The sequence below is a fragment of the Oncorhynchus gorbuscha genome, linkage group LG13 (assembly GCF_021184085.1).
Source record: "Oncorhynchus gorbuscha isolate QuinsamMale2020 ecotype Even-year linkage group LG13, OgorEven_v1.0, whole genome shotgun sequence".
NCBI classification, from domain to species: Eukaryota; Metazoa; Chordata; class Actinopteri; order Salmoniformes; family Salmonidae; genus Oncorhynchus; species Oncorhynchus gorbuscha.
Window position 1 is genome coordinate 43014527 of NC_060185.1, and position 14265 is coordinate 43028791.

General features: G+C 47.0%; 1 protein-coding gene across 7 annotated transcripts in view; it reads left to right on the forward strand.

Moving 5' to 3' along the window:
• The first annotated feature begins 1235 nt into the window (after window positions 1-1235).
• The window catches only part of LOC123992948 (centrosomal protein of 164 kDa-like), a 29502-nt gene continuing 16472 nt past the window's right edge, over window positions 1236-14265 (forward strand). For 3 of the 7 annotated variants that reach the window (XM_046294608.1, XM_046294609.1, XM_046294611.1), the window contains exons 1-6: window positions 1236-1412; window positions 2798-2887; window positions 3167-3278; window positions 3917-4148; window positions 5689-5832; window positions 5972-6088. In XM_046294608.1, the coding sequence (XP_046150564.1) occupies window positions 2803-2887; window positions 3167-3278; window positions 3917-4148; window positions 5689-5832; window positions 5972-6088 (690 nt within the window). In that variant the 5' untranslated portion in view covers window positions 1236-1412; window positions 2798-2802. Of the gene's footprint in view, window positions 1413-2797; window positions 2888-3166; window positions 3279-3879; window positions 4149-5688; window positions 5833-5971; window positions 6089-14265 lie in introns of those variants that run through there. The other 4 variants (XM_046294605.1, XM_046294607.1, XM_046294606.1 and 1 more) reach the window with 2 other exon arrangements.

Sequence of the window (14265 nt, forward strand, 5' to 3'; positions counted from 1 at the left end):
CATAGTGCCCTCAAAGCTCATCACTAAGCTAAGGACTCATCACTAACCCTGGGATTTAAACACCTCCCTCTGCAACTGGATCCTGTCATTCCTGACGGGCCGCCCCCAGGTGGTAAGCGGAGGTAACAACACATCCGCTACGCCGATCCTCAACAGGAAGGCCCCTCAGGGGTGCTTGCTCAGTCCCCTCCTGTACTCCCTGTTCACTCATGACTACAAGGCCAGGCACGACTCCAACACCATCATTAGGTTTACTGATGACACAACAGTGGTAGTAGGCCTGATCACCAACAACGATGAGACAGTCTATAGGGAGGAGGTCAGAGACATTTACATTTACATTTACATTTAAGTCATTTAGCAGACGCTGTGGTGCAAGGACAACAACCTATCCTCAATGTTATCAAGACAAAGGAGATGATTGTGGACTACAGGAAAAGGAGGACCGAGCACGCCCCCATTCTCATCGACAGGGCTGTCGTGGAGCAGGTTGAGAGCTTCAAGTTCCTTGGCGTCCACATCACCAACAAACTAACATGGTCCAAGCACACCAATACAGTAGTGAAGAGGGCACGACAAAACATATTCCCTCTCAGGAGACTGAAATGATGTAGCATGGGTCCTCAGATCCTCATAATGTTTTACAGCTGCACCATCGAGAGCATCCTGATGAGTTGCAACACTGTCTGGTATGGCAACTGTTCGGCCTCCGACCGAAAGCCACTACAGAGGGTAGTGCGTACGGCCCAGTACATCACCGGAGCCAAGCTTCCTGCCATTCAGGACCTCTATACCAGGCGGTGTCATAGGAAGGCCCTAAAAATTGTCAACGACTCCAGCCACCCCAGTCATAGACTGTTCTCTCAGCTACCACACGGCAAGTGGTACCGGAGCGCCATGTCTAGGTCCAAGAGGCTTCTAAACAGCTTCTATCCCCAAGCAATAAAACTCCTGAACAGCTAATCAAATGGATGCCCCCACCACCACCACTCTGTTATTATCTACACATACAAACTTACAATAGTTATTAAAGTGAGTAAGTAAGCATTTCACTGTAAGGTGTACACCTGTTGTATATTCGGCGCATGTGACAAATACAATTGGATTTGATTTAATTTTATACTCCAGTGTAGTAGGTAGCGGTAATGCAACATATGTTGGATGCCAACCGCCGTTAATCCTCATTGAAGAAGAAGAAGCAGTCTACGTGGTTGCTAGGGTGTTAGAACCAGATACTGAATAAAGCGTCCCTGGAAGCTCCATCAGCGGATTCTGTTTTGATATGTTGTCGTTGTTTAGGTAGCAGACCCAGTGCAACTGTTCTACTCATTTGTAAGGGAAAATGTCGATTATAATCGCACTTGATTGATCTTACCCTTACTGGGACAAGAGAAGAACTTGTAGTTAGAAAGGTAAATCGTATAATTTGTTTGTCTAAGTTTAAGTTTCTAGCTAGCTAATATGCTAACGATAGCTAACTACAGTAACAACTAGCTAACGTTTTCCTCTGAGATGACACCACCCTGCCTTGATCTGTCAGGGAATTTAACGTTAGCCAGCTATCGAGCTAGTTATTCTAATTTAAACGGCCAACTAGCTAATGTAGCTAACTAGCGCATTAGGTAGCTAAACTGACGTTAGCCAACTACATTGACGTACTAGCTAGCTAAAAAGCAAAGTTAAAACTACTATACTGTCGTTTAAACTCGCCAAGTTAGCTAATTCATGTTAACTCCCGCTACCCCGTTTAGTTTTATATTGAAAAGGTTTCCCCTTTTAACTGTGGTAAAGGGTTCTTCATTGTGACTAGATACACTTAGCTAGCTAGCTACCCAACTATTTATAGCTAACGTTAACGTTCCGTGGATAGAGTTTGCAAAACCCAATAATAGCATAGACCCACATAGGCACTGGTGTAAAGTACTTATATTTTGTTTTATATATATATATATATATATATATATATATATATATATATATATATAAAATGTAAACCCTTATTTTACCAAGTAAGTTGCCTGAGAACAAGTTCTCATTTACAGCAACGACCTGGGGAATAGTTACAGTAGAGAGGGGGTGTAATTAGGTGGCCAGATTGGGAATTTAGCCAGGACACCGGGGTTAACACCCCTACGCTTATGATAAGTGCCATGGGATCTTTAGTGACCACAGAGAGTCAGGACACCTGTTTAACGTCCCATCTGAAAAACGTCACCTTACACAGGGCAATGTCCCCAATCACTACCCTGGGGCATTTTTAGACCAGAGTGTGCCCCCTACTGGCCCCCCAACTACTTAAGTAGTTTTTTGGGTAATCTGTACTTTACTATTTATATTTTTGACAACCTTTACTTCACTACATTCCTAAAGAATGCTTAGCAGGACTGGAAAATGGCCAAATTCACACACTTATCAAGATCCCTGGTCACCCTCTGATCTGGCAGACTCATTAAACACAAATGCTTCATTTGTAAATGAGCTACAGGCAGTTAGATTTGGGTAAAATTGAAAGGGTCCGATCCTTAAGAGTATATTTAAAACCAAGTACCTTTATACTTTTACTCAAGTAGTATTTTACTGGGTGACTTTTACTTGAGTGATTTTCTATTAAGGTATCTTTACTTTTACTCAAGTATGACAATTGGGTGCTTTTTCCACCACTGCTCATAGGACTGTACACAAATAGAGGTCCCATATGGGATTTGGTTTGTAGTGATGCATGCGCTACTTGCAAATGCAATTCAACCTAGCTAAAATGTTCAAATAGCATCTACAACATGACTATTCCCCACTTTAGTAACCATGACAGCAGCTGCTGCTCTACAGATTGGAGACCAGCTGATCCTGGAAGAGGACTACGATGAGAACTATATCCCCTCCCAACAAGGTAGAGAGGAATGATACAGAAGGGGCAGTATGGCTCCCTTTCTAGTTAACAGATCAATAGACTGTACACCGCATTGCTGAAACAGAACTACACAAGCATGGTGCAAATGATTGTAGTGGGCATCAAACACATAGGCACGTCTCAAAACCAAGCAATGCTCTGTTTTACATGGACATGCTATGCTTCATGACACAGTCACTAACCTATGTTGGTTGTGTGATAGGTCATGTAATGTTAACTGGATATTTTCCTCATTGCTTTCTTCCCCTCCCCTGTCAGAGATCCATGAGTATGCACGAGAGATTGGCATTGATCCCAATCAGGAGCCGGAGCTCCTATGGCTGGCCAGGGAGGGCATTGTTGCCCCACTGCCTCCCGAATGGAAACCCTGGTAAGCAGGCAGGCGTCTGCCACTATACCAGAAATGGAGTCTGAACCTGGTGGCGTCGGTCGGTAACATCCACTCAAGTGAATTTGAAACCGAACACAAATATTCTCACCTGTGTGGTGAATTTGTGTATGGATGGTCAACATATTTGTAGAGGGGGGATGCTTTTTGTGCTACCCCAATTAGTTGCAGTAAAACAGTACTTTTTATTTTTCACAATACTTTTTTGATGGTGATTCATTAAGCAAAAATAACACAGATTTGGTCATACTGACTAGTCACAATCTCACCTTTCTCTTGCATGGATCAGTTGTGTCTTGGTCGGGGTCTCGATTCACAGTCTTTTTACTGTGATCTGAGTTTGAAGACACCTGACATTGACTCCATCTCTGGCCCCTAGCAGTGTATTAACAGTGGTAGACTGCCTAGTATTCCCAGACACCATATACACCTACAATCTACCTCTTTAGAGGAAAACCTCTTTCTTACTCTCTAGATCCTTCCTAGCTGGCCTAGTTCAGTAAGTGGTTTCTCAAATCCCACCTATTAGTCCCACTGTTATTTTAACGTTCACTGGTCTCTTCTCCCTTCTCTGGGTTCTGAGGTGCTGAAGTGACCCCCTCCTCTCCCTCCTCTCGCAGTCAGGACGTGTCGGGGGACGTGTACTACTTCAACTTCTCCTCGGGCCAGTCCACCTGGGACCACCCGTGTGACGAGCAATACCGCAGCCTGGTAAAACAGGAGCGCGAACGAGCCGGCACCCAGCCCCACGGGCCCCCCACCACTGCCGCTAAGAAGAAGGAGAAGAAGAAAAAAGACAAGAAGGAGCCAAAGAAGAAGGCGAAAGACCAAGAGCTCCTGAAGCCACCAGGAGTGAGTGGGTGTTGTTATGTTCTGAAATACACCAAGCGCATGAAGTGACTCACAGATGTCTCAGAACTCTGCAGTGCTGTTGTGTGTAGATGTATTGGTCTGGAAATAACTTCAACTCTAAATAATGTCAAAGAAGCACGGCTATTCCACATAGTCACTGAGGCGTAGCAGAAAATACTGTCTATTGTAGAGAGGAAACAAAGTACAAAGATGAGGCCTTTAGAGTGGCTTGGCTCAACCAATATATTATTATATTATTGTCTTGATCATCAACACGACAGTCACATACTCATGCTTGGTTGCTTCATGGCCCTAAGTTGCTAAGTGATACAGTTATACCGATATAGGGATTGTCGTAGTGATAATAGAGTTGTAAACAAGTCATTGTCCCAAGTCATTCTCCATTTGCTATGTGTATCCTTTCTTAACAGTCTGTAAACAAAGGGGAAAGTCCTGCATTGAAGGAGAGCCAGACAGAAACAGGGAAGGCCACTCTCGGATTACAGGGACCCTCCGCACCCGCCCAGCCCCTTCTCTCCCCCCTGAACACCCTCTCTAATACAGCACCCCCCAGCTTGGCTCCACTATCCCACCTGTCCACCCTCCCTCCTCTCACCTGGGCTGTATCTCCTCTCTCCCCACTGGGTGGGTCTGTCCGCTGCAGTAAGGCCCTAGCGGATGCCCAAGAGATCCTGGGCCTTTCTCCTGGCTTCTCTAGAGCTTTCTTTGACCCAGTCCCAGAGACTCAGCCTCCACCTGCCTCCTCACACCCTCCCAACACCCCTGGGAGGGGGTTCGAACTGACTTGGGGGCTAGGCCCATATGATGAGGAATGGGACAGGGCAGTGGGGTTTGGCCTAGAGCCCACTGATGACACACAGAGCCAAGCTGATGCAGTCAGTCATGGTAGTATCGAGGGGGGAGCAGAGGGCTTTGTCACTGAGAAGGTGGTGGAATGGAGGGAGGCAGCAGAAGCGGGCAGGGAGAGCAGTAATGATATCAGTGACAAGGTGGTCTGTTTGGAAGTGGAGGTAGAGGAAGGAAAGGCTATTGAACCCCAATTGCCTTCATGTGGTCATTCTACACCTGGGGCAGTGATGACCGAAACATATGAGGGAATAGAAAGCCAAGCCAAGCAGAAGGGAAAGTTCATCCCAGGTGTTCACTTACTTGATGCCAGGGACAGTGAGCAGGACCTCGTCACCTACCTGGCCCCTCTCTGTCTCTCCCCGGGACTCATGTCCCCCTACCTCTCAGCCGAGAGACAGGGGATGAGAGAGAGCATGGCTGATCCCGCAGGGCAGGGCAGTGCAGGGAGTCGGCAGGTAGGACCACAGATTAAAGACAGGCAATAGTAAAACAGGCTCAGAGCGTAAAGGACCTGTTGTAGTCATAGAAGGATTGGTAGAAGCAGGTGAATGATGGGAGCAGTATACCAAATTTGACTCCATGATCCTTGAATATCAAGATAATTACTATGAACCTGACCCCTCTCTATACAACAGATTTGTTCACGTGTGTCTCTCTCTGTCTCTCTCAGCCGTTGAGCTTGGCCCTTGGACCTCTGCAGGCCCCATTGGGTAGCCTGGGGAGCCTTGCTCCTCTACGGGGTCTTGATGGCGCAGCCTTGAGGGGGTCCCTGGGCAGCTCTGGAGGGCTGGAGTCCCTGAAGAGTCCGCTTGGGGTAAGAGCTTTCACCTTGACGAAAAATCATGATAGTTATGTACTGTATTACCTTTATGCTTATAGTGTGCTGTTCAGAGTCCTTAACCTTTTACCTATCTCTTTCTCTCCTCCTTCACTTCCTCCCTCCCTCCCCCAAGGGTCCTCTCTCAAGCCTGGGGTCCAGCCTACTGGGAGGGCGACAGGAGGAGCGCGTGTCTTTCTCTCTGCCTGGGTTCGAGGATGATGAGGGTAACATCTCAGAGGATGAGCAGCCGGTACGTCTTTCAACTGGCAATGTGCATACCAGCCCTTTCAGGGCACTTTGAAGCAGAATGTTTTAGAGAACAAAAATGTTTCATTTGTGGAGTATACAGTGCCTTGCAAAAGTATTCATCCCCCTTGGTGTTTTTCCTATTTTGTTGCATTACAACCTGCGATTTAAACATATTTTTATTTGGATTTCTTGTAATGGACATACACAAAATAGTCCATATTGGTGAAGTGAAATGAAAAAATATTACTTGATGATTATTATTATTTTTAAATAAATAAAACCTGAAAAGTGGTGCGTGCATATGCATTCACCCCCTTTGCTATGAAGCCCCTAAATAAGATCTGGTGCAACCAATTACCTTTAGAAGTCACATAATTAGTTAAATAAAGTCCACATGCGTGCAATCTAAATGTCACATGATCTCAGTATATACAGTGCCTTGCGAAAGTATTCGGCCCCCTTGAACTTTGCGACCTTTTGCCACATTTCAGGCTTCAAACATAAAGATATAAAACTGTATTTTTTTTGTGTAGAATCAACAACAAGTGGGACACAATCATGAAGTGGAACGACATTTATTGGATATTTCAAACTTTTTTAACAAATCAAAATCTGAAAAATTGGGCGTGCAAAATTATTCAGCCCCTTTACTTTCAGTGCAGAAAACTCTCTCCAGAAGTTCAGTGAGGATCTCTGAATGATCCAATGTTGACCTAAATGACTAATGATGATAAATACAATCCACCTGTGTGTAATCAAGTCTCCGTATAAATGCACCTGCACTGTGATAGTCTCAGAGGTCCGTTAAAAGCGCAGAGAGCATCATGAAGAACAAGGAACACACCAGGCAGGTCCGAGATACTGTTGTGAAGAAGTTTAAAGCCGGATTTGGATACAAAAAGATTTCCAAGCTTTAAACATCCCAAGGAGCACTGTGCAAGCGATAATATTGAAATGAAAGGAGTATCAGACCACTGCAAATCTACCAAGACCTGGCCGTCCCTCTAAACTTTCAGCTCATACAAGGAGAAGACTGATCAGAGATGCAGCCAAGATGTCATGTTTGTCATTTATTATCATGTCTTGTCCCTGTGCTCCCCATTCTGTTCGTTTCCCTCTGCTGGTCTTATTGGGTTCTTTCCCTCTTTCTATCCCTCTCTCTCCCCCTCCCCCTCTCACTCTCTCGCTCTCTCTTCTCTCTATCGTTCCGTTCCTGCTCCCAGCTGTTCCTATTCCCCTAATCATCATTTAGTCTTCCCACACCTGTTCCCGATCCTTTCCCCTGATTAGAGTCCCTATTTATTCCTTTGTGTTCCGTTCCTGTCCCGTCGGTTCCTTGTTTAGTATTCACCATGCTGTGATTGCGTTTCGCCCTGTCCTGTCGTGTTTTTGCTGTGATTGTGTATCGCCCTGTCCTGTCGTGTTTTTTGCCTTCATCAGATGCTGCGTGTGAGCAGGTGTCTCTGTCAACTACGGCCTGCGCCTACCCGAAGCGACCTGCAGTCTGTGGCCGCTTCTCCAGTTATTCCCCTCTACAGACTAGAGGATTTTTGTTATTCCCTGTTTGGACTTAAATAAACTCTGTTTCTGTTAAGTCGCTTTTGGGTCCTCTTTCACCTGCATGACAGAAGGAACCGACCAAGGAATGGACCCAGCGACTTCAGACGCTGTTTACACTGCCGTCAAGATCCAAGGAGCCATGCTCGGCAGACACGAGCAGGAATTGTCTGCTGCTCGCCATGCCGTGGAGAACCTGGCCGCTCAGGTTTCCGACCTCTCTGGACAGTTCCAGAGTCTACGTCTCGTGCCACCTGTTACTTCCTGGCCTGCCGAGCCTCCAGAACCTAGGGTTAATAACCCACCTTGCTACTCCGGGCAGCCCACTGAGTGCCGCTCCTTTCTCACGCAGTGTGAGATTGTGTTCTCTCTCCAACCCAACACATACTCTAGAGAGAGAGCTCGGGTTGCTTACGTCATTTCACTCCTTACTGGCCGGGCTCGAGAATGGGGCACAGCTATCTGGGAGGCAAGGGCTGATTGCTCTAACAAGTTCCAGAACTTTAAAGAGGAGATGATTCAGGTTTTTGACCGTTCAGTTTTTGGTAGGGAGGCTTCTAGGGCCCTGGCTTCCTTATGCCAAGGTGAACGGTCCATAACGGATTATTCTATTGAGTTTCGCACTCTTGCTGCCTCTAGTGAGTGGAACGAGCCGGCGCTGCTCGCTCGTTTTCTGGAGGGACTCCACGCAGTGGTTAAGGATGAGATTCTCTCCCGGGAGGTTCCTTCAGATGTGGACTCTTTGATTGCTCTCGCCATCCGCATAGAACGACGGGTAGATCTTCGTCACCGGGCTCGTGGAAGAGAGCTCGCATCAACGGTGTTTCCCTGCTCCGCATCGCAACCATCTCCCTCCTCTGGCTTTGAGACTGAGCCCATGCAGCTGGGAGGGATTCGCATCTCGACTAAGGAGAGGGAACGGAGGATCACCAACCGCCTGTGCCTCTATTGCGGAGTTGCTGGACATTTTGTTAATTCATGTCCAGTAAGAGGCCAGAGCCCATCAGTAAGCGGAGGGCTACTGGTGAGCGCTACTACTCAGGTCTCTTCATCTAGATCTTGTACTACTATGTCGGTCCATCTACGCTGGACCGGTTCGGGTGCTACATGCAGTGCCTTGATTGACTCTGGGGCTGAGGGTTGTTTCATGGACGAAGCATGGGTTCGGAAACATAACATTCCTTTCAGACCGTTAGACAAGCCTACGCCCATGTTTGCCTTAGATGGTAGTCATCTTCCCAGTATCAAATTTGAGACACTACCTTTAACTCTCACAGTATCTGGTAACCACAGTGAGACTATTTCTTTTTGATTTTCCGTTCACCGTTTACACCTGTTGTTTTGGGTCATCCCTGGCTAGTATGTCATAATCCTTCTATTAATTGGTCTAGTAATTCTATCCTATCCTGGAACGTTTCTTGTCATGTGAAGTGTTTAATGTCTGCCATCCCTCCCGTTTCTTCTGTCCCTACTTCTCAGGAGGAACCTGGCGATTTGACAGGAGTGCCGGAGGAATATCATGATCTGCGCACGGTCTTCAGTCGGTCCCGAGCCAACTCCCTTCCTCCTCACCGGTCGTATGATTGTAGTATTGATCTCCTTCCGGGGACCACTCCTCCTCGAGGTAGACTATACTCTCTGTCGGCTCCCGAACGTAAGGCTCTCGAGGATTATTTGTCTGTGTCTCTTGACGCCGGTACCATAGTGCCTTCTTCTTCTCCGGCCGGGGCGGGGTTCTTTTTGTTAAGAAGAAGGACGGTACTCTGCGCCCCTGCGTGGATTATCGAGGGCTGAATGACATAACGGTTAAGAATCGTTATCCGCTTCCCCCTTATGTCATCAGCCTTCGAGATTCTGCAGGGAGCCAGGTGCTTTACTAAGTTGGACCTTCGTAACGCTTACCATCTCGTGCGCATCAGAGAGGGGGACGAGTGGAAAACGGCGTTTAACACTCCGTTAGGGCATTTTGAGTACCGGGTTCTGCCGTTCGGTCTCGCCAATGCGCCAGCTGTTTTTCAGGCATTAGTTAATGATGTTCTGAGAGACATGCTGAACATCTTTGTTTTTGTCTATCTTGACGATATCCTGATTTTTTCTCCGTCACTCGAGATTCATGTTCAGCACGTTCGACGTGTTCTACAGCGCCTTTTAGAGAATTGTCTCTACGTAAAGGCTGAGAAGTGCTCTTTTCATGTCTCCTCCGTTACTTTTCTCGGTTCCGTTATTTCCGCTGAAGGCATTCAGATGGATTCCGCTAAGGTCCAAGCTGTCAGTGATTGGCCCGTTCCAAGGTCACGTGTCGAGTTGCAGCGCTTTTTAGGTTTCGCTAATTTCTATCGGCGTTTCATTCGTAATTTCGGTCAAGTTGCTGCCCCTCTCACAGCTCTTACTTCTGTCAAGACGTGTTTTAAGTGGTCCGGTTCCGCCCAGGGAGCTTTTGATCTTCTAAAAGAACGTTTTACGTCCGCTCCTATCCTCGTTACTCCTGACGTCACTAGACAATTCATTGTCGAGGTTGACGCTTCAGAGGTAGGCGTGGGAGCCATTCTATCCCAGCGCTTCCAGTCTGACGATAAGGTTCATCCTTGCGCTTATTTTTCTCATCGCCTGTCGCCATCTGAGCGCAACTATGATGTGGGTAACCGTGAACTGCTCGCCATCCGCTTAGCCCTAGGCGAATGGCGACAGTGGTTGGAGGGGGCGACCGTTCCTTTTGTCGTTTGGACAGACCATAAGAACCTTGAGTACATCCGTTCTGCCAAACGACTTAATGCCCGTCAAGCTCGTTGGGCGTTGTTTTTCGCTCGTTTCGAGTTTGTGATTTCTTACCGTCCGGGTAGCAAGAACACCAAGCCTGATGCCTTATCCCGTCTGTTTAGTTCTTCTGTGGCTTCTACTGATCCCGAGGGGATTCTTCCTTATGGGCGTGTTGTCGGGTTAACAGTCTGGGGAATTGAAAGACAGGTTAAGCAAGCACTCACGCACACTGCGTCGCCGCGCGCTTGTCCTAGTAACCTCCTTTTCGTTCCTGTTTCCACTCGTCTGGCTGTTCTTCAGTGGGCTCACTCTGCCAAGTTAGCTGGTCATCCCGGTGTTCGAGGCACTCTTGCGTCTATTCGCCAGCGCTTTTGGTGGCCGACTCAGGAGCGTGACACGCGCCGTTTCGTGGCTGCTTGTTCGGACTGCGCGCAGACTAAGTCGGGTAACTCTCCTCCTGCCGGTCGTCTCAGACCGCTCCCCATTCCTTCTCGACCATGGTCTCACATCGCCTTAGGCTTCATTACCGGTCTGCCTTTGTCTGCGGGGAAGACTGTGAGAGCCGCCAATAAACGCAGGATTAAGAGTCCAAGGTATTGTTGCGGCCAGAGAGTGTGGCTTTCCACTCGCAACCTTCCTCTTACGACAGCTTCTCGTAAGTTGACTCCGCGGTTCATTGGTCCGTTCCGTGTCTCCCAGGTCGTCAATCCTGTCGCTGTGCGACTGCTTCTTCCGCGACATCTTCGTCGCGTCCATCCTGTCTTCCATGTCTCCTGTGTTAAGCCCTTTCTTCGCACCCCCGTTCGTCTTCCCTCCCCCTCCCGTCCTTGTCGAGAGCGCACCTATTTACAAGGTACATAAGATCATGGACATGCGTTCTCGGGGACGGGGTCACCAATACTTAGTGGATTGGGAGGGTTACGGTCCTGAGGAGAGGAGTTGGGTTCCGTCTCGGGACGTGCTGGACCGTTCACTCATCGATGATTTCCTCCGTTGCCGCCAGGATTCCTCCTCGAGTGCGCCAGGAGGCGCTCGGTGAGTGGGGGGTACTGTCATGTTTGCCATTTATTATCATGTCTTGTCCCTGTGCTCCCCATTCTGTTCGTTTCCCTCTGCTGGTCTTATTGGGTTCTTTCCCTCTTTCTATCCCTCTCTCTCCCCCTCCCCTCTCACTCTCTCGCTCTCTCTTCTCTCTATCGTTCCGTTCCTGCTCCCAGCTGTTCCTATTCCCCTAATCATCATTTAGTCTTCCCACACCTGTTCCCGATCCTTTCCCCTGATTAGAGTCCCTATTTATTCCTTTGTGTTCCGTTCCTGTCCCGTCGGTTCCTTGTTTAGTATTCACCATGCTGTGATTGCGTTTCGCCCTGTCCTGTCGTGTTTTTGCTGTGATTGTGTATCGCCCTGTCCTGTCGTGTTTTTTGCCTTCATCAGATGCTGCGTGTGAGCAGGTGTCTCTGTCAACTACGGCCTGCGCCTACCCGAAGCGACCTGCAGTCTGTGGCCGCTTCTCCAGTTATTCCCCTCTACAGACTAGAGGATTTTTGTTATTCCCTGTTTGGACTTAAATAAACTCTGTTTCTGTTAAGTCGCTTTTGGGTCCTCTTTCACCTGCATGACACAAGAGGCCCATGATCACTCTGGATGAACTGCAGAGATCTACAGCTGAGGTGGGAGACTCTGTCCATAGGACAACAATCAGTCGTATATTGCACAAATCTGGCCTTTATGGAAGAGTGGCAAGAAGAAAGTCATTTCTTAAAGATATCCATAAAAAGTGTTGTTTAAAGTTTGCCACAAGCCACCTGGGAGACACACCAAACATGTGGAAGAAGATGCTCTGGTCAGATGAAACCAAAATTGAACTTTTTGGCAACAATGCAAAACGTTATGTTTGGCGTAAAAGCAACACAGCTCATCACCCTGAACACTGCATCCCCACTGTCAAACATGGTGGCGGCAGCATCATGGTTTGGGCCTGCTTTTCTTCAGCAGGGACAGGGAAGATGGTTAAAATTGATGGGAAGATGGATGGAGCCAAATACAGGACCATTCTGGAAGAAAACCTGATGGAGTCTGCAAAAGACCTGAGACTGGGACGGAGATTTGTCTTCCAACAAGACAATGATCCAAAACATAAAGCAAAATCTACAATGGAATGGTTCAAAAATAAACATATCCAGGTGTTAGAATGGCCAAGTCAAAGTCCAGACCTGAATCCAATTGAGAATCTGTGGAAATAACTGAAAACTGCTGTTCACAAATGCTCTCCATCCAACCTCACTGAGCTCGAGCTGTTTTGCAAGGAGGAATGGGAAAAAAATTCAGTCTCTCGATGTGCAAAACTGATAGAGACATACCCCAAGCGACATACAGCTGTAATCACAGGAAAAGGTGGCGCTACAAAGTATTAACTTAAGGGGGCTGAATAATTTTGCACGCCCAATTTTTCAGTTTTTGATTTGTTAAAAAAGTTTGGAATATCCAATAAATGTCATCCCACTTGTTGTTGATTCTTCACAAAAAAATACAGTTTTATATCTTTATGTTTGAAGCCTGAAATGTGGCATAAGGTTGCAAAGTTCAAGGGCCGAATACCTTCGCAAGGCACTGTATACACATGTTTTGAAAGGCCCCAGAGTCTGCAATACCACTAAGCAAGGTGCCCCACCAAGCAAGCGGCACCATGTAGACCAAGGAGCTCTCCAAACAGGTTAGGGACAAAGTTCTTGAGAAGTACAGATCAGGGTTGGGTTATAAAAAAATATAAGAAACTCCCACGGAGCACGATTAAATCCATTATTCAAAAATGGAAAGAATATGGCAACACAACAAACCTGCTAAGAGAGGACCGCCCACCAAACTCACGGACCAGGCAAGGAGGGCATTAGTCAGAGAGGCAACAAAGAGACTAAAGATAACCCTGAAGGAGCTGCAAAGCTCCACAGTGGAGATATGGAGTATCTGTCCATAGGACCACTTTAAGCCGTACACTCCACAGAGCTGGGCTTTACGGAAGACTGGCCAGAAATAAGCCATTGCTTAAAGAAAAAATAAGCAAACAAGTTTGGTGTTCGCCAAAAGGCTTGTGGGAGACAACATATGGAAGAAGGTACTCTGGTCAGATGAGACTAAAATGTAGCATTTTGGCCATCAAGGAAAAATGTCTGGTGCAAACCCAACATCTCTCATCAACCCGAGAACACCATCCAGCATCATGCTGTGGGGATGTTTTTCATCGTCAGGGATTGGGAAACTGGACAGAATTGAAGGAAGGATGGATGGCGCTAATTAGAGGGAAATTCTTGAGGGAAACCTATTTCAGTCTTCCAGAGATTTGAGACTGGGACGGAGGTTCCAGCAGGACAATGACCCTAAGGATACTGATAAAGCAACACTCGAGTAGTTTAAGGGGAAAAATGTAAATGTCTTGGAATGGCCTAGTCAAAGCCCAGACCTCAGTCCAATTGAGAATCTGTGGTATGACTTAAAGATTGCAGGACACCAGCGGAACCCATCAAACTGGAGCAGTTTTGCCTTGAAGAATGGGCAAAATCCCAGTGGCTACATGTGCCAAGCTTATAGAGACATACCCCAAGAGACTTGCAGCTGTAATTGCTGAAAATGGTGGCTCTTCAAACTATTGACTTTGGCGGGCGTGAATAGTTATGCACGCTGAAGTTTTCTGTTTTCTGTTTTCTTATTTGTTTCACAAGAAAAAAATATTTTGCATCTTAAAAGTGGTAGGCATGTTGTATAAATCAAAATGATACAAACCCCCCACAAAAAATACATTTTAATTCGAGGTTATAGGAAAAATGCCAAGGGGGGTGAATACTTTTGCAAGCCGCTGTAAGTTAGATG